At 38.5% G+C, this 19,622-nt stretch overlaps 1 protein-coding gene across 9 annotated transcripts in view; it reads left to right on the forward strand.

Moving 5' to 3' along the window:
* Positions 1 to 19,622, forward strand: part of RABGAP1 (RAB GTPase activating protein 1) — a 138,260-nt gene that overhangs the window by 31,123 nt on the left and 87,515 nt on the right. For all 9 annotated transcript variants that reach the window (XM_084798465.1, XM_084798458.1, XM_084798459.1 and 6 more), the window contains 7 exons: positions 210 to 414; positions 3,278 to 3,452; positions 4,784 to 4,941; positions 8,343 to 8,453; positions 8,827 to 8,893; positions 10,819 to 10,921; positions 12,578 to 12,747. In XM_084798465.1, the coding sequence (XP_084654591.1) occupies positions 210 to 414; positions 3,278 to 3,452; positions 4,784 to 4,941; positions 8,343 to 8,453; positions 8,827 to 8,893; positions 10,819 to 10,921; positions 12,578 to 12,747 (989 nt within the window). The remainder of the gene's footprint in view (positions 1 to 209; positions 415 to 3,277; positions 3,453 to 4,783; positions 4,942 to 8,342; positions 8,454 to 8,826; positions 8,894 to 10,818; positions 10,922 to 12,577; positions 12,748 to 19,622) is intronic.

Here is a 19,622-nt window from a genome sequence, read left to right on the forward strand (position 1 = left end):
TTAACATCAATACATAAAATCTTGGTATTACAGTTCTAATGTAAGTTGCTTAGCTGTCGTGGACATTTTTTATATCCTGGAATATGGCATACTGTCTTAATTAGTACTTGATTTTTGAACCTAACTGTGTCTTTTAGGTTTTTTTTTTCTGTTTGTATCAATGCTATTTAAAAGGAGACACATATGCCTATTTTTTTTGTTTCTTTCAGATTCTGAAGTGTCAAGTCCTTTTACACCAGTGGCTGATGAGGATAGTGTGGTTTTCAGTAAACTAACTTATTTAGGCTGTGCCTCAGTAAATGCTCCTCGGAGTGAAGTGGAAGCCTTGAGGATGATGTCCATCTTGAGAAGTCAGTGTCAGAATTCTCTGGATGTAACCCTCTCCGTGCCGAATGTATCAGAAGGAACTGTGAGGTAAGGTTGGCCTGTGAAGTGCTACTGCACAAGGAAGCACTAGTAGGTGCCGTACTCCTACCTTCTTGAATTGCAGCCCTCACGACAAATGAATGCTCATTTTTACATGCACCACATCCCAATCCTGGATAGAATATTAGAGATATAAATGGCTTGAGGGGTAATTGAAACATTATAACTGTGAACACTTCCCCCTTTTTTAAAATGAGAAATGAAATCAGAGAATTCTGAAAAATGAGTGTTGCTTATACTAATTCAAAGAAATAAAGATAACTAAGCCAGATGATTGTTATCAGCCAGTTAAATACAGATTTGCTAAATAATTGCAGAAAGATGTATTTATTTCAGAAAAATGACATGAACTAAAAACTTCTAATTTTACTTTCCTATTGATAAACACAGTTAAAATCTTGGTGCATCAATACTCTTTATAAGACTGAGGAAATAACTGTGTTATCACAGGGATATGAAATCAAAGTATTGCAGCTCTTGCTTATAATCCCAGTGCTGTAGAGGCAGAGACAGGTGGATCCATAGGACTCAATGACCAGCCAGCTTAGCCTGTTTGGCAAGTTCCTAGCCAGTCAGTCTTATCCCTCCCTCTCTCCCTCCCTCCCTCCCTCCCTCCCTCCCTCCCTCTCCCCCCAACCTCACTCCTCCCCCCCCCCCCCCCCCCCCGCCCCAATCTCACTCTTGCACTTGCTCACTTGCACTTAGGCTTGGGTGCACACACGGTATAGATGTCTCCTGAGGAACAGCACCGAGGTTGTCTTAACTCCACATGTACTCACATACACAAAACTAAACTCTTTGTGTGTGTGTGTGTGTGTGTGTGTGTGTGTGTGTGTGTGTGTGTGTTCACCTTTGTCTTGCTGTAATAGAACCCTGGAGAAATAATTAAAAAGACAAAATACTCATTTTGGCAAGTGGTTTCAAAGGTTTCAACCTAAGGTCAGCTAGCTGCTCAGTGTCTCTAGGCCTGGTGAGGCAGTGTGTCACAGCAAAAGGTCTTGGTAGAGGACAACTTCTTTCCTCATGGGAACCATTAAGTAGAAAGAAACAAAAAAATAGCAGAGAAAAGATGAGCATGTCCCAGTGACCAGGTTTCTCTAGCTTTGTCCTGCTGTCCAAATGATCTACCACCTCCTAAAGTAGTACTAACAACTTTCAGTGCATGAGTCTGAGAAGATAGTTCATACTAAAGTCATAGAGTGGTAATGGGTATGTCTGTTTATGTGTTTATGAATCTGTACATACATGTATATATGATTATATCAGTCATTGTTTGCTGGCACTGGAGTTACACGTGATGTATATTATACTTCATTTAGTTTTATGTTGTGAACCTTTTGCCATATCAGTAGGTATGCTTAAAATAGTATATAAACATAATAGTAACCATTTCTAATGTTAGATATTTTAAAGGGTTTTTCTTTCTTTCTTTTTGTTTGTTTGTTTGTTTTTTGAGACAGGGTTTCTCTGTGTAGTCTTGGCTGCCCTAGACTCACTTTGTAGACCAGGAGGCCTTCAACTCACAGCAATCTGCCTGCCTCTGCCTCCTGAGTGCTGGGATTAAAGGTGTCGGCCAGCACGCCCGGCCTGGGTTTTTCTTTTAATGAAAAAAGTACTATGTTATAATAGTATCAGTTACTGTATAAGTACTTGAGTGCTTTATTTATAAGTGGATAATCTTTATTCGCTTAGGATAAATTTCTAATACACTTACAAGAAATATGTTGGATTTTTATAGTAGCAGTGTAGCAGCTATATGTAGAAAGGAGGAAGTTATATAGATAATCTGAACATATAATTTGTCTTTGGGTATCAATTTCAGAATCTCAAATTCTAGTTTCAATCCTAATTACTTTTAATGGATATTTTAAAGAGAATGTTTATTCTAACAACTGAAATTATACTTTGCTCTAAAACATTTCCCTTCTGTAAGAAAATGAGAAAACATGTATGTCTTGCCCCACATTCTCAGAGATTTTCTTAGAAGTGTCTTTAGCCTGGGTTAAAGTGCCTTTGGGATTCTTCCACTTTGAATGGGGCTCTCAGAACATTTCCCCATCTGTGGCTTTGCTCTACAGTATGGAAATTACAAAGTCTCTTTCTTGACCTTTGATAATTCTGTTTTTAGTGCCCTGAACAGAGTCTTGAATATTGTCGCTATCACATGCTTATTTATAGAGTGAATAGATTTGGTTGAGTGGTGTCCTTTTGATTTGAATTGACTAGTATCCTTTAGGATTTTATGTGTTGGTTTTTGAACATTAGTTTTTTTGAACATCAGTTTTTGTGCTTAGTCGTTCACTGTAATTTTTTTTTTACTTTTACAAATAGAACATTTCTTTTAAGAAGATAATCAGATAGGAAGGGGCCAGTCTCTTTTGGTAGTCTTAATTTATGCATTGATCTTGCCTCTATTTAGTTGCATGTTATAAGAATTACATTTGCTACTGGGCAGTGGTGGCACATGCCTTTAATACCTACAGTTGGGAGGCAGAGGCAGGCAGATCTCTGAGTTCGAGACCAGCCTGGTCTTCAGAGTGAATTTCATGACAGCCAGGGCTACACAGAGAAACCCTGTTTTGAAAAAACCAAACCAAACCAAAAGAAAAAGAATCATATTTTCTGGTCTTAATACTTTTCAGCATGCCTCTCCCAAACATATAGCTGTCTAGATTTAGTACCATGGAGTTATGTGATCGATACCTTCAACATCCATGTGTGACTTCTGTATCACAACATTAGGATGGCTAGCATACTAAAAATGGCTTGCATGATTGTCTTTCTGGACAGATCTCTCGAGTCCTAATAGAAAATTGCTTATAATTAATCTCTTCCTTTTTTCTCTGATTAGACTTTTAGATCCTCAAACCAACACTGAAATAGCAAACTACCCTATCTACAAAATCCTGTTTTGTGTCAGAGGGCATGATGGAACCCCCGAGAGCGACTGTTTTGCATTCACTGAAAGTCACTATAATGCAGAGCTCTTCAGGATACACGTCTTTCGCTGTGAAATACAAGAAGCTGTAAGTCTTCAGGAAAGAACTGCGAATGAGATTTTGCCACTGTCTCTGTTGCTGCAAGGGCCACAGGACAGGGAAGTGAGCCAGTGGTAAAATGCTGAGACCTAAATCGCATTCCCGACACCCACATTAAAAAGCTAGGCAAGCGCCAGGCGCAGTGGTGCCCGCCTGTAATCCCAGCACTCGAGAGGCAGAGGCAGGTGGATCGCTGTGAGTTCGAGGACAGCCAAGGCTACACAGAGAAACCCTGTCTCAAAAAAACAAACAAACAAACAAAAAAAAAACAAAAGCAAAAAGAAAAAGAAAACTAGGCAAGCATAGGTGGCTCCTGGGCGCAATGGCAGCCATTCTAGCCTAAACAGAGTTCCAGGTTCAGTGAGAGACCCTGTCTCAAACATAGAAGCTAATAGGTAAAGACAGCCAACTATAACCTCTGACCTCCATGTGCACACACACCAGTGCGCACACCTGTGCATGCTCACCTGCACTAGTAGCACACTCATGCAGTTGCACATGCATTGCTGCAAGAGGCCTGTTGGTGATCTGTTGGTTTGATTAGGTCCACTTTCTTATCCTAACTGGCACATTTTCAAGATGTTTTATTAGGAGTGTGTCCTAAACTTCTTAGAGCCTTGCTTGTTATCAAAAGTGTATTTACATAGGTTCTAGCATTCGGGAAGTGTTTTTTGTTAGATTTCTGATATTTTTAACTTTCTTTTTAAATGCTTCTTTGATGATTTTGTTTTAGAAACCTAACAAATTAGGCAGTTAACTGAAAAAAAAATTTATAAGGGAAAGACAAGTGATTACCTTCTCTCAAGTAAATAAACATTTAACCTTAATAAAGTACTGTCTACTTTTAATATAGTTATTGTGCTTGCATATTTGTGTGCATGATGCAGGGGTTGGGGCATGGAAGCTGTTGACAACTTTGGCATTTGTCCTCTCCTTCCACCCGTACGGAGTATCAGGGATCCCACTCCAGCCAGCAGGCTTGCAGGGAAAGTGCCTTCGCCTGTTGTATCATCTCCTTACACCTAAAGAGTTTTGTAAAGTACAGACCTCCTCAGTGGCAGCCTGATGAGTTTCTCCCACTTCCCACTGCCCAGATCAAGATGCAGAGCACACCCAGCATTCGGGAGTGATCCCTTATGTACGCCCTCGCTCACCCCACCCCACCCCCACAAAAAAATATTCTGAGCTGTATCCCCAGAAGTTGATTTTCTTGTTTCATGTAAAGGATATTGTGCAGTAAATGCTTTTGTAAGTCACTGGCGGGAACGTGTTTTCTGTCTTAATGATAACAGCCAGTTTCCTGCCATGTCTGCTTATAGGTAAGCCGGATACTTTACAGTTTTGCCACCGCCTTCCGCCGCTCTGCCAAGCAGACCCCACTCTCAGCCACAACTGCACCGCAGACTCCTGACAGTGACATCTTTACCTTCTCTGTGTCTTTAGAAATAAAAGAAGATGATGGTAAAGGGTATTTTAGGTAGAGTATCTCACACTATTTATTTTGTTGAATTTATTTAATACATTAATATTTGTGGTACACTAGGTCAGATTAGATACCTTTCATACTTGGAATGATTACTTCTACAGGGGTAAGACAATGAAAGTGATAAAGGGAGAAAAGATAGATTAACAGTATCTTTTTTTTCTTTCTTTCTTTTTTCTTTTCTTTTTGGTTTTTCTTGACAGGGCTTTTCTTAATGCCCTGGCTGTCCTGGACTCAACATTTATAGGCTTGCCTTTAACTCACAGAGATCTCCTTGCCTCCGCCTCTTATATGCTGGGATTAAAGGCTTCCATACACAAGAGATTGTCTCTGCAGTTGCCTGGCTGTACTGTCAGTGTTCAAATCATTTTTGTTTGTTTGTTTTTGGGTTTTTGTTTTGTTCGTTTGTGTTGTTGTTGTTGTTGTTTTTCTGAGACAGGGTTTCTCTGTGCTCACCTTGGCTGCCTAGACTCACTTTGTCGACAGCAATCTGCCTGCCTCTGCCTCCCAAGTGCTGGGATTAAAGGCATGCGCTACCACTGCCTGGCTGTTCAAAGCATTTTTAAAAAATCATCTTATGTAATATCTGTTACTGTATTAATTTAGTCAGATTGGCTGGCTGACAGCTAATAAAAATTATGGCCAATATTAAGTAGCTATATTTTGTCTTAGTTAGGATTTACTATTGGCTGTAGTGACCAAAGCAACTTGGGGAAAATGCTTTATTCAGCTACCTTTCCACATAACAGTTTGTCATTGAAGAAAGTCAGAACAGGAACTCAAACTGGGCAGGAACCTGGTGGGGAGAGCTGATGCAGAGGCCATGAGGTTTGCTCCTCCTGCTTACTCAGCCTGCTTTCTTATAGAGCCCAGAACCAGAAGCCTAAGAATGGTACCACCACAATGGCTTGTGCCCTTTCCCATAAATCAATAATTAAGAAAATGGCCTATAGGTTTGCTTACAGCCAGATTAGTATGGAGGCTTTTTCTTTCTTTCTTTTTTTTCTTGTTTTGTTTTTGTTTGTTTGTTTGTTTTTTGAGATATATTTATCATGTACACAGTGTTCTGCCTGCATGCCAAAAGAGGGCACCTGATCTCAATTTAGATGCTTTTGAACCACCATGTGGTTTCGGGGACTTGAACTCAGGATCTCTGGAAGAGCAGCCAGTGCCCTTACCCTCTGAGCCATCTGTCCAGCCTTGGAGGCATTTTCTTAATTGAGGCTCCTTCATCAGCTAACTTTAGTTTGTGTCAGGTTGACATAAAACTATTCAGCACAATTTGTCTTGCTTTTTGTTTTGTTAATGCAGTTGGCTGGTTTTTATTTAAAGATTTTTTTGGTTTCTGACATCTGGTATTACCATTAAAGTTTATCTAAACACATTACGAAAAATACGGGCTTTGTCCCAAATCTAGCATTTATATACATTTAAAAACAAGTTTGGTGTTCATCTCATTATTTTATTAATTCATTCATTTATCCTTTGAGAATGGGAAGCCTGTCCTGAAAAGGAAGGGGGGAGAGCGAACCTCAAAATGGCAGCTCAAGCTGGCCTCAAATTCACAGTAGCCCTCCAGTCGCAGCCTCCCAGGGGTGAAAATACAGGTGCGAGCTTCCATGCCTGGCTGGTTTGGTTTTTAAATAAAATATCTCTGAGTAATAGGAAGAACCCTGAAATACAAATAAAACTCTGTGTTTAATTGCTGCCACTTGTAACTGTGTGGCCATTTTGAAGTTCCTTACCCTCTCCCGCCTACTTTACTTGTAAAATGCAGTTTCTAGATGGGGATCCTTTGTGTCTAAAGGTAAGTTATGGTTGCAAGATGACTTTTTTTCCCATATAGCTCATCTCATAAAATGAGTGATCACAATTAATAATTCCATGTACAAATCTTCCTCATAAAACTACACAAAATCAAATTATGAGTGATCTCTAATAATCGCTTGTCAGTGAAAAGCACAATAGCTGACTGGTTTTGTCTGAAACTGCTGTCTTTTTGTACTTGTCATGCCGTCTGGTAGCCAACTTCATTACTAGAAAAAAGAAGTAATTTTAAAAAGCAGCACATAAAATTTTACCCCTGAAAAACTTTGAAAAACAATTGCTTGGAGCTGGGTGTGGTGTTGTACACCTTTAATCCCAGCACTTCAGAGGCAGAGGCAGGCTCATCACTGTGAGTTCAAGGCCAGCCTGGTCTACCAAGTGAGTCCAGGACAGCTAAGGCTACACAGAGAAACTTGGTCTCAAAAAAACCAAATTGGTTGGCTGGTTCATTGTCTGGCTGGTTCCTTGCTTGCCTGCTTGATTGATTTGTCTCATTTAGCCTTCCAGGCAACTCAGCCAGATAAAATTGTGCCTCAGCCTCCAAGGTTAGATCTTGATCATATCTCTTTAAGGATTACAGTGAGGACTAAATGTAAAGTTCCTCATTTAGGCAACATAGTTACAGCACAAGAAATACAAATGGGCCCCTGATGTGCAATAAAGTGAATTCCCACTGATTATACTTTCCATTCTGCTCCTCATAGTACAACAGTCCTTTTAGGTTTATGGAATCAGAGATGACTTTGTACTGAGTTATGTTCTGTGGCACCAAAGACTGAACCCAGGGTATAGTAGGCAAGCACTCTACAGCTGAGCTGCATCTTAACTCAGCCTATTAGTGCTAAGATGGGTTATGTTTACTTGTGCTTAGCTAGCCTTGGCCTAAGGCACATAAGGACAGTTGAAAATAGAGACCTGTTTGCCAGAAGTACTTAGCAGTTTGGAGTGCAAATTTTTTCTTTGAACATGTTTGTCATTTCTAAACTCCTTTGCCAGGACTCTTAGCTTTATAGTGAAAGTGTTAATAGAATATTAGATTGGCAAGTAACACAAATGCACATGCACTTCAAGGACTTACCTAACAGTTTTAGCTACTCAGGTATTCTAATCTACCAACAGTTCTGTTCCCATTAACTTGATGTTGTAAAGCGCCAAGACTTGCTGCACAGTGCTGCTTACCTGTGGCACTGTTAGCTTTGAAGATAGTGCATTTAGAGCTAGAGAGTATGTGAGAGATTAGATGATTATTTTGGTTCAGTGTCTTTTAAAGAATATTTTAATATTTTTTAAGCTGGGGTTTATTAGCTACTCATTTTAATAACAACAATGTGAATAATAACAACACAAGGCTTTCACTACCTAAGGACAGTAACTTGACATGGCTAGGCACTAAATTGGTCACATATTTTTCAACCTGTCATTTATATTCAGTTCTTCTCCTTTTTTTTTTTTTTTGCTATTTGTAAACCAGTGAAAAGGATCAGAAATGTAAGCTCTTTAAAATAATTGTTAATCATATCTGACAAGAAAAATTTTTGCAACATTAATGAAGTGTATTGGCCTTACAGTGCTGTTCCGAAAGACAAGGACAGGCAATGCTTTAAACTTCGCCAAGGGATCGATAAGAAGATTGTCATATGTGTGCAGCAAACAGCTAACAAAGAACTTGCTATTGAAAGGTAAACATTTCTCTTTATATTAGCTTAAATATGAGTTTTGGTTTTTACATGTCTAGTAGAATAGTCATATGCTATTAAATAATGTATTTGCAAAGTATTTTGACCTCTTGATAATTGTGCTTATTGTAATGAGTGTTTTCATTACCCTGAAATGACTCTTACAAATCTTCAGTTAATACTGCTAGTCTCCAATATGTGATAATAAAAGATAAAATATGCTGAGCTCAGGTAAATATGATGATTGTGACAATATTGATATTTTATAATGCCCTTTTGCCATCCATAAGTAAATAGTTAAGTGAGATAACTTAAAATATACCTGTATGTTATTAATTTTAACACAAGTTTATGCTAGTTCTTTTTCCCCCCACAGGTGCTTTGGTCTTCTCCTTAGCCCAGGAAAAGATGTCCGAAATAGTGATATGCACTTGTTGGATTTGGTGAGATTTTTGTTGTTGTTGTGGGTTCTTTTGGTTGTAGTTGGTTTTTATTAGAAGGTAATAACTATTTCTGTTTTAGTATATCAGTTTACTTTATCACATTGCACTCAGAACATGTTTATATAAAAGTGTTCATGTAGTCTGCAAAGCAATGCATAAAGATAAGGGGATTTCCTTATTCTTCACATGGGATTTACAAGTATGACTTTGAATGAGTGGCTCAGCCTTGGTGTCTTGACCTGTATAGTGACTATAATAATTTTTGTTTATTCATGAGGTAGGGTTGATGTGAAAATCAAACTGCTGTGTCCTTTATTTACAAGTAGGAATAATTGTACATGGTGGCATATACCTCTAATTCCAGCCCTTGGAGTCTGAGCTGGTCGCACAGTAAAACCTTATTAAAAAAAAAATCAAATAAAAAATTAATGCAAGTAGTGGGAGTTATTAAGATTATTGCTAGTATATGAAAATAGTTATTTGCAAACTAAAACTTATGTGGTGATCATTCTGTTGACAGAAGAATTCAACATAGGATTTTGTGAGGTAAATTTCACCAATATTTTTTCCATTTGATGTGATTTATATACATTTACCTTACACATAACTTTAGGAACAGTTATACAATTAATTGATGTATCTTTAATCTTAACTGTAAGCACTCACATGCATCTCTATCTTTAAACAAATTTGTGATAGTTGAGAAGCTTTACTCAGGGCTACATCAGTGCCTCTTTGTTTTACAACACTGTTCAGTAGAAGACTATTTTATTGTCTTTTGAGTTTCAGCATACAATAAAAAGCAAGATGCCACAAGAAAAGCTGCCTGCACTGTGGATTGTGCATGTAGTAGTAGATGATGCCTTCAATACTGGAGAGTCAGTAAATCTAACTGAATGTAGTGGCTGTACTTGTTTCATTATTGACATTGTATATCTCAGGAGGAAGAAATGATATGGAAAGAATTAAGTACTAAACACTATAAATTATTTCATCTTAGAGTCATTATTAATAGCATAGGAATCCAGAAACTACTAGACTTGAATCATTTCCTCCACTAATCAAATTTTGTACTTCAGCTGCTAATATGAAAATTAGGTTTATTTATTTCAGATCATCAAGATAAAAATGAATATAAGGTTTTAGAGGGCCATTCAGATTTCATTAATGGTTTGCTGTTTCATCCCAGAGAAGGCCAAGCAATTGCAAGTGTGAGTAATTACTGTACCTGCAGTGATGACCTTGGAAGGAAGGCAGACAACCCACTGAATTCTTTTCCTCTGGAATGAGTGTGCTGGCGTCCTGAGGAAACTTTAAAATAGTTGGTTGCAGAGGCAACCATAGTATGGTTTTATGCCTTTTGGGCATAATTTGTTCCTTGAATCAGAACAGGTACCATTAATGTCAGTACACTCGTGCTTTGTAAACACCTTCAAAGTTGAGGCTATTACAGGAAATGATTGGTTAATTTGGGATATAATTTGGTCAGTTAGCCTTTTCAAGTGAACCCAGCCGACTTAGTCATTAGTCAGGTGGTTTGCAGTTAGTAAAACTTGTTTGCAACCCCTGGTTATTCTGATACAGGACAAATCAATTTCAAATCACTCCATCTTCATTGGTTTTGAGACATTGGGATCCCGTCTTTCCTACCATAACCCTCTCCAGCAGTATGGAATGTGGAAGAGACCATAAGCAATTGTTCTGGATGACTTGAAATTTAAAAAATTTTGCTGTACTTTAGATTCCTGATGCTTTTAATATATATTTTGGAAACTTCTGTATTGTATATCAAATATACTATAAACCCTTAAAAATCAGTACAATCCTTATCAAAATTATGTGTTTTGAACTCCAGTTTTATTAAAGCCTCAAGATGAGGATGAGCCCATGTTGGCATTAAGGTTTACTTCTTTTCTTTTCTTTAGGAGTCTATGGGCAAAAGTTCAGATGGAAAGTCATATGTTATTACTGGAAGCTGGAATCCTAAATCTCCACATTTTCAAGTTGTGAATGAAGAAACTCCTAAAGGTGGTGCAGTGGTTTTGGTTTTGTTTGTTTGTTTTTTAAGACTTATTTATTCTTACATTACATGTATGGATGTTTTGCCTACATATATGCTTGTGTAACATATTCGTGCCTGATGTCAACAGAGTTCAGAAGAGTATCAAATCTCTTGAAAATGGAGTTATAGTTAATTTTGCTTCAGTGTGGGTGCTGAGAATTATATGTGGTTCCCCCAAAAGATCAGCAAGTCCTGTTAACCGCTGAGCACCCCTTCAGTCCCCAGGCGATACTGATATCTTTTGTTTAGGACATGGACTTTGTGTAGCCCTGGCTGTCCTGGAACTTGCTATGTAGAACAGGCTTACCTCAAACTAACAGAGATCCTCTTGCCTTGGCTCTCAAGTGCTGAGATTAATGGTGCTCACTACCACACCTGGTCTGGCCTGGTGATTGAGACGTTTTACGTACATATCTTGTTATTAGGAAGTCTTACTTACTTATGAAAATAAATAATTTTAATAAATATTGAATTTCCTACATTATATTCTTTTGTTTGTTTTTTGAGACAGGGTTTCTCTGTGTATCTTTGGCTGTCCTGGACTCTCTTTATAGACCAGGATGGCCTCAAAGTTACAGCAATGCCTCTCTTGAGTGCTGGGTTCAAAGATGTGCACTGCACCCAGCTTACATTTTATTCTTGAATTTTCTTAAATTCTTTCATTTTTTAAAAGGATATGTATGAGCAGCGCTCTATTTAAATGTACACCAACATGCCAGAAGAGGGCATCAGATCACATTATAGATAGTTGTGAGCCACCATGTGGTTGCTGGGAATTAAACCAAAGACCTCTGGAGGAGCAGTTAGTGCTCTCAACCTCTGAGCCATCTCTCTAGGCCTTCTCAAATTAAAAAATTTTAAATTTAACCTAAAACAATATTTTTGCTTATTTATTTCCCTTTCTTTCCTTTTTCTTTTCCCTTTTTTCATTATATTTATGTATTTTTATATGTGTATGGGTGTGTGTGTGTGTGTGTGTGTGTGTGTGTGTGTATGTAGATGTGTGTGCTGGGGAGGGGAGTGTTAGCCAGGATATATGTGGAGGGCAGTGGAAATTGGTCCTCTCTTCCACTGTTAATCCGAGGATTGAACTCAGCTCATCAGGCTTGGTGGCAGGCACTTTTTCCTCCTCAGCCATCATTGCTTGGCTTCTCTTATGAGTAGAGTTCTAAAATTTGGTTGTAGAGATAATCCCTGCATATATGGTTAAAAAAAATCAAATGATTATATGTAGAGAAAAGTCAGTCTGCCATAGTCCATTCTCACAGAGACTCAAAGCTGTTTCTTAGGTTGCTTCTAAGATAGTTTCTATAGGAATATTTTTCTAAGTCGGCTTGCTGAATACTGTATAAACAAGTTTTCTCATTTGGGCATGGTGTCGCACACCTTTGATCCCAGCACTCAGGAGGCATAGGCAGGCAGATCTTTGTGAGTTTGTGGTCAGCCTGGTCTACAGAGTGAGTTCCAGGACCAAAAACCCCAAAACAGACAAACAACAACAACAACAAAAAGACAAAAAGCAAAGATACCTTAAATACTTAAAAGCAATTACTTAAGTGATTATATGAACAAATATATTTCTTCCTTTTTTTTCCCCCCTCACTGTTTCTCTTCCTCTCTAGATAAAGTGCTGTTCATGACAACAGCTGTGGATCTGGTGATAACAGAAGTACAAGAGCCTGTTCGATTTCTCCTAGAGACAAAAGTGCGTGTGTGCTCACCTAATGAAAGGTTGTTCTGGCCCTTCAGCAAACGGAGCACTACTGAAAACTTCTTTCTGAAACTGAAGCAGGTACTTCATTTCCCGGGCCACGAACGGGGCGAGAAAGGAGGATGGCACCTGAGGCTGTTAATCATTTATTGTTAGACCTTTCAAACAGCCATATTCCTTTTAAATGTATTAGGAAGGAAAATCATCTCAAATTTTGCTCACAACTTTCCTGAAGCTCCAGGGTTCCATGTGTCCTCATTGGACGTCATCCTGAAGAGCATGTAGCAGTCCTAAAATTGTGGAGCTGATAAAAGTGTGTTCCCCTATATCTTTATTTCACCTCATTCAGGATGGTGCTCCTCTGAATGTGAAGTTTTTTTGTTTGTTTGTTTGTTTGTTTGTTTACCTTTCTCAGTCCCCTACTATGTCTGTTGAAGGAAGTTTGGTTTCTTTTTCTTAATTTTTTTTTTTAAGTTTTGAACTTACATTTTTTCTTTCTGGAATGTCCAGCTAGTTCTTTAGTGTGTTTTTCTTTTGTATTAGTGCTTTTTATTTTCTCCTGAGATTTTGTTTTGTTTTGTTCTTTTTTGAGCAGATTTTTCTTTGACACACTTGAGTGTTATATACTGTATCTCCTTAGAAATCACTGAATGGTGCTTAAGGGATGATGAGTAATATCTTCCTCTTTGTCTGTGTTGTAACTTCAGATTACATATTTATGACAGTTCAGGTTCTATTGTGTTCTTTTGAAAAGGATCATTGTCCTTGCTTTTTTTCTTACATGACAGTTTACTTTGACAGGAGTCAATTGTTCTGTATGTCTTCATGGCCGCTTCAGCCATTGCTGTTGTCTCCTCGTCCTCCTCCCCCTCCTCCCCCTCCTCCCCCTCCTCCCCTTCCTCCCCCTCCGCCCCCTCCGCCCCCTCCTCCCCCTCCTCGCCTTCCTCCCCTTCCTCCTTCATGGGCCTGCTTCCCTTGTCTTCTCCTCCTCTGTTCTTCCTGTTCTACCATCAGCCCTACTTTACTTTACTTTCCTATGTAGCCAAATTTCTTGAAAGAAGTTAGGGTCCTTTTTGACCTAAATCACTAATCTGAGTTCTCATTTCTTTTTACTTTTCTGCAGCATTTGACATAGATCATCTCTCTTAGTTTTAGGACCTCTCAGACTTACCCCACCCTCAAATGCTCTGCTTGCCTATCATTAGTGTTGCAGTTTAGGCCGCTATCTAAGAGTTTCGTAGGCCAAGAATTTTACTCTTTTTTCCCCCTTTCTGCCCCTTTATCCATTGTTTGAGGAGATCCTATTACCTTCAAGACATCCTGAGTCTGACCACTTCTCTCTGCACCTGAATATTTGCTAGCCCTCGTTCACTGCCATCGCTTTTCACCTAGATGATGCTAATATCCTCTTTAGTCATCTCTCTGTTTCTGTCTTTGTCCCTGTGGACTGTTAGGTTAGATCAGACAATTTTTTTTCTACTCTAAACCTTTTATTCTTATTTGTTAAAAGTCAAAATTTGTTCTTTTTTTTAAAAGCCAAAATCCTTATCAGATTTTAACTGGTGTCTTTTGCCTTCTAGGTCCAAGCAGATAATTTTCTCTTCCTTTTCCTGGTACATTCTGCTCTAGGAACATTCTTTAATCTTTGTTTGTTAGATTGTTTGTTTTTTTCTTTTCTTTTTTTTTTAAAGATTTATTTATTTACTGTATATGTATACAGTGTTCTGACTACATGTATGCCTGCACATCAGAAGAGGGCACCAGATCTCAATATTGATGCTGGGAACTGAACTCAGGAGCTCTGGAAGAGCAGCCAGTGCTCTCATCCTCTGAGCCATCTCTCCAACCCCTCTAGGCACATTCTTAAGGACTCAGTCATCAGCTGTTCCTTATCAACTACTCCTCCTTGCAATACTTTCCCCTGGATTATACTGGCTAATGCTTATTTCTGCCTCAGCCTTCTTCCCTCTCATGTTTAGTACTACAGTTTGCCTGCTCTTCCTTTGGTACTGCCTGTATCCAGCAACACACATTCATCTGTCCGTGCATGCTTATCTGATACAACATGTAGAACCAGCTGTCATCTTCATATGATCTATATCATGTAATATATTTATCCTTATTCTTAATGTTTCTTAGCCATTTTATAATCTCTGCTAAGGCAATATTCACGGATTTATCCTAAGCACTTATAACATCTTATTCATGGCTGGAGAGATGGCTCAGAGGTTAAGAGAACTGTCTGCTCTTCCATGGGTCCTGAGTTCAATTCCTAGCAACCACATGGTGGCTCACAACCATGTATAATAAGATCTGGTCTCCTTTTCTGGCCAGCAAGCACATATGCAGTCAGAACATTGTATACATAATAAATAAATAAGTCTTTAAAAAAAAGAACAAAATAAATATTTTTTAAAAATTTAAAAAACAAAAAGAACCCATCCTAATTACTTAGATAACAGTCATTATTTTTATTCATTTCAGTAAGTATTTCTTGAATTGAGTTTATGTGCTTGTTACTTGGACTATCTACTATACAAAATTCAAATTAAAGTATTATGTGTGGATTCACTTCAGTGTACATTGTTCTATCAATATAAATTTTTGAATCCATTATATCCAAATTAGTTCTGATGAGTATATTTAGGGCAAAAACAAGCAGAGTTGGAATAAAGATTTCTTTCTAGCATTGTCTAAAGAGGCAGAACCCTGCATCTCCATAGGAGCAAGGGGTTAGCTTAAGATCAGTATCCTGGATTTTAACCAATGGCCAACTTCGTGACTTTCAGCAACTTTTTTCAACTGTGTCTCTCTGTTTACTGAATTCTACATTGGCAACAATAGTAGAATCTCTCTTTATACTGTTACTGTGACATTAATAAGAAGTTCTTTAAAGTTTGGATTGGAAATTTTCCAGGCATTTTAGTTGAGAGGTACTGAGAAGCCTCTTGATGTGACAAAACCAGAAAACTCTATAAGTCATAAAATGAAAACACTGTTTAACATTTAATTATTTACCCATTTAGAAAGCCTTATGCAGGGGCTGGAGAGATGGCTCAGAGGTTAAGAGCGCTGACTCTGGTCCTGAGTTCAATGCCCAGCAACCACATGATGGCTCACAACCATCTATAATGTGATCTAATGCCTTCTTCTGGAATACAAATGTACATGCAGGCAGAACATTGTATACATAATAAATAAATCTTTAAAAAAACAAAAACAAAGAAAAGCCTTACACGTTTAAGGTTGGCCTCAAATCCACAATCCCTTCTGCCTTAGTTTCCTGAGTGTTAAGAACTATAGGTTGTGCCACACCCAGCTACGGTTGTTGTTTAGATGGGAGAGCAATACCTAGGAAGAGCACCTTAGAAACCAAACAAGTTTGCAAGTGTTGCCGCACATTAAGGGAGTAGCGGGAAATTATTTACTTACTTATTTTGGTTTTTCGAGACAGGGTTTATTTCTGTAAGAGCCCTGGCTGTCATGGACCAGACTATCCTCGAACTCACAGAGATCCTCCTGCCTCTGCTTTCTGAGTGCTGGGGTTAAAGTCCTGCACTGCCACACCCAGTGAGATAAGTGCTCTGAAGTATCTACAGTGACTCTAGTATTGAGGAGTGTCTTAGAACTGCCAGTTTTTGAATAATGGCTCAGAGACTGTCATTATGCATTATAGCTTAGGCTCCCTCCCAGCTAGCTTGACTAACGTCACTGGATATTCTAGTCTGTATCGTGCCATGGCTGGTCCGCTACCTCTCACTCAGTCCCGGGACCTGTTTCATTTACCTCTGTGTCGTGCTGACGCAGTTCTTAATTCTGCTCATAAGTCCCACCTTTCCTGCCTCAGCTATTGATTGTCAGCTCTTTATTAAACCAATTAGAAGGTGATGGTGGTCTATGTTTACCAAATACTGGAGCGGGTGATGCTTCATATTAATAACAATTCCGAGGTCCAGACAGTATGCAGGTCTCTTACAGAAAGCAACATTTGAATAATACAAAAACCACCTTTATACAGTGTGCAAAAAGATTACTCCAACATCTCCCCCTTTTAGTCCAATAAAAGGCTCTTCTTATAACATCAATAAAGTATATATAATAAGGACAATTTGGAGAACTGTCAGATTAGAATTACATTTAAAGTGTCCAGTCCATATTTATTTGGCAACTTTGGAGAAAGTACTCTATTATCTATCCTATCTTGTTTAGTTCAAAGTTCTGCACCTAAATCATTTTCTATCATAACTTGCATTACCAGTGTAAAAATATCTTTTGAGACCTTAAAACATTTTCGTAAATTTAAAACAACTTAAGCTTATATGTGAGAGTAACTGTCTAGTCGTCAACCCCCCTGAAAAGGATAAATACTACCTGTGCAAACAGGAAGTGCAGCACAAGCAGCTCTTAAAACTATAGCTATGACAGAGACTGATGGCTGCTTGGACAGTCACCTAAGATTCCTCTGTAACGCTGGGGCATCCATCTTCAGCCTACAGGCCCAGAATATCTGGCAGACTTTTCGTGAAGCAGGACTTACGAAGGACTGCCCTATCTTGTCTCTACAAAGTTGTTCAATCGACTTCTCAGTGTCCTGCTTGTCCACAGTAGTCGAGGTAAGGACAGATTTTTGCCCAGTGGTAGCTTTGCCACATTTGAAGCAAGCTCCATGTGGAAGTTCTTCAGTACCCGTCATTTTCTTTGAAGGGTAATGGTGGTGCTGCCAGAAGCTGACATGTCTCTCTGTCAGAAAAGCCTTTTGTTTGTTTGTTCTTGTTTATTGTTTTTTGAGATATGTCTCTTTGTGTAACATTAGCTGTCCTGGACTCACTTTCTGGAACAGGCTGGCCTCAAACTCACAGAGATCCACCTGCCTCTGCCTCCCCAAGAGCTGGGATTATAGGCATGTGCCACCATGCCTGACTAGAAAAGCTCTTTGTTAACATCTTAAATGCCATATTGTGTAGATCTCTGAAGAGTTTGAAGACCATTTATCTGTCTAAAGTAAATCTAAATAGGCAAACCTTGCTTGTTTCTAGCTTGCTTAAATTTGAAAACATCTACAGGAAGCTACATAAAACTTATTTCTGTAATTAACTAAATTAGTACCTAATAAGAGTATATTTTTTTATTATCGATGACTAAGTACTAATTTGTGTTTCTTAATTATCCTAAACAGTTTTTAATAGTAGTTTTCAAAAGGAATAGAACTTTACATCAAATATTTAAATGAGTTGTGTATATACAGTACTTTAACCAAGAGTTGAAACATATATACAGTATGTGTAGCAAATACATCCTTAAATTTTTATCAACATACAAAAATTCATACCAGTGTAAAATATTTGAGATTTGTAGTTGCTCTCTAGTCTAAAAGTAGGTTCAATAATCAACTTCTTTTCTGTCTTCTCATCCTTATATCCCCCTTTTGTGTGTTCATCCCCTCTCCCTCTTTTTCCCCCTAACACTAGATAGGAGAGAAAGAAAGAAAGTGATCCCAGAATCAAATCTCCTTTTCTTTGTTTGGTTCCTGACTGTGCCCATTAACTACTACTTGTAACCAACCCTCGTAAATGATAACAAACATCTGTCATACACCAAACAAGTGAAAGTCATCCACCCCACCTCTTGGGACTGGCTTGTTTTGTTCTTAAAATTGCTTCCTGCTGTCTGGGGTTGACAGCATTTTGGGGGACCCTAAGAATATTGAGATATAGGCCAAGTCCTATGAGAGCTAGCTCTGTCATTTGCTGTCCAGTCTCTGTGTGATAGAAAAGTACAGGGCTTAACTGAAATCCTGGCTGAAGCAGTGTATGTGCCTGGACCATCTGAGCTAGCTACTTTAATTTTGTTCTGGATGCAGATTTTTGAGAAAACAGCTACTGAGGCAGTCTGTGATGCTGGATCATCTGTGCTTTTTTTTTTTTTTTTTGTCTTAATTAGTATCTGGTTCTTTTTCTGAAAACACACAAACTTAAAAGTATATATATTTCTGTATTCACATATATGGAATGTGTGGTGTGCACAATAAAGATGATTCTCTGTTCTTTGAGCAAGTGAAAGGCATATATATGTATACATATATATATATATATATGTATATAACTATATAACCAAACTGTAATATAAATTTCCATCTGTGCCATATGGAAGGATGTCATGTAACAATAAGTTATGAGGACTTGGAGCCAACAGAATTACGGGCCACACAGAGATATTCATGTCTCAGCAGTCTCAGAGCTGTTCCCAGCATATACATCACCCAATTTTGTTATTTTTCTTGGTCTCTTCCTTCCTGTCTGTAGCTAAGATTTTTGAGAGGTCTTCCCCAGTCAAATCTGATCTTTATTAACTTTGAGGAAGTCTACAGCTTTTCATTTCCTGTTGCAACAAAAGCATAACCTCTCACCCAACACAGTACATTTTTTGACTTTCATTCTGAAGTTAGCTGTCATATGAAATTAATAAAGTAACTTTCTTCAACCCAGCTAGTTCCCAAATAATGACACTGAGAGACTGTGATTTATTTTATTAGCTTCAATACACAATAACTGGGCATTATTATTCTATTCTAATCCTCTAAGTAATCTAACTGCCTCTGGGCCAAAATCCTCATAGTATTTGCATTTCTGGCCCTCTGTGCTCCAGCTGCCTTTTCCTTCTTGTGGCTGAATCCCTCTCTCCTGATTGTCTTCTCTCCTTGCTCAGATTGGAAGTCCCACCCTATTCTCCCTATTGCTCAGTTATTGGCTGGCCTGCTTTTTTATTTTATTTTGTTTTGTTTTTCGAGACAGGGTCTCTCTGTGTTATCCTTGGCTGTCCTGGACTCACTTTGTAGACCAGGTTGGCCTTGAACTCACAGTGATCTGCCTGCCTCTACCTCCCGAGTGCTGGGATTAAAGGCGTGCACCACCACGCCTGGCTGGCTGGCCTGCTTTTTATTGACAAGAGTAGTAAGC

This window comes from Acomys minous (genome assembly GCF_964271855.1).
Source record: "Acomys minous genome assembly, chromosome: 10".
Classification (NCBI taxonomy): Eukaryota; Metazoa; Chordata; class Mammalia; order Rodentia; family Muridae; genus Acomys; species Acomys minous.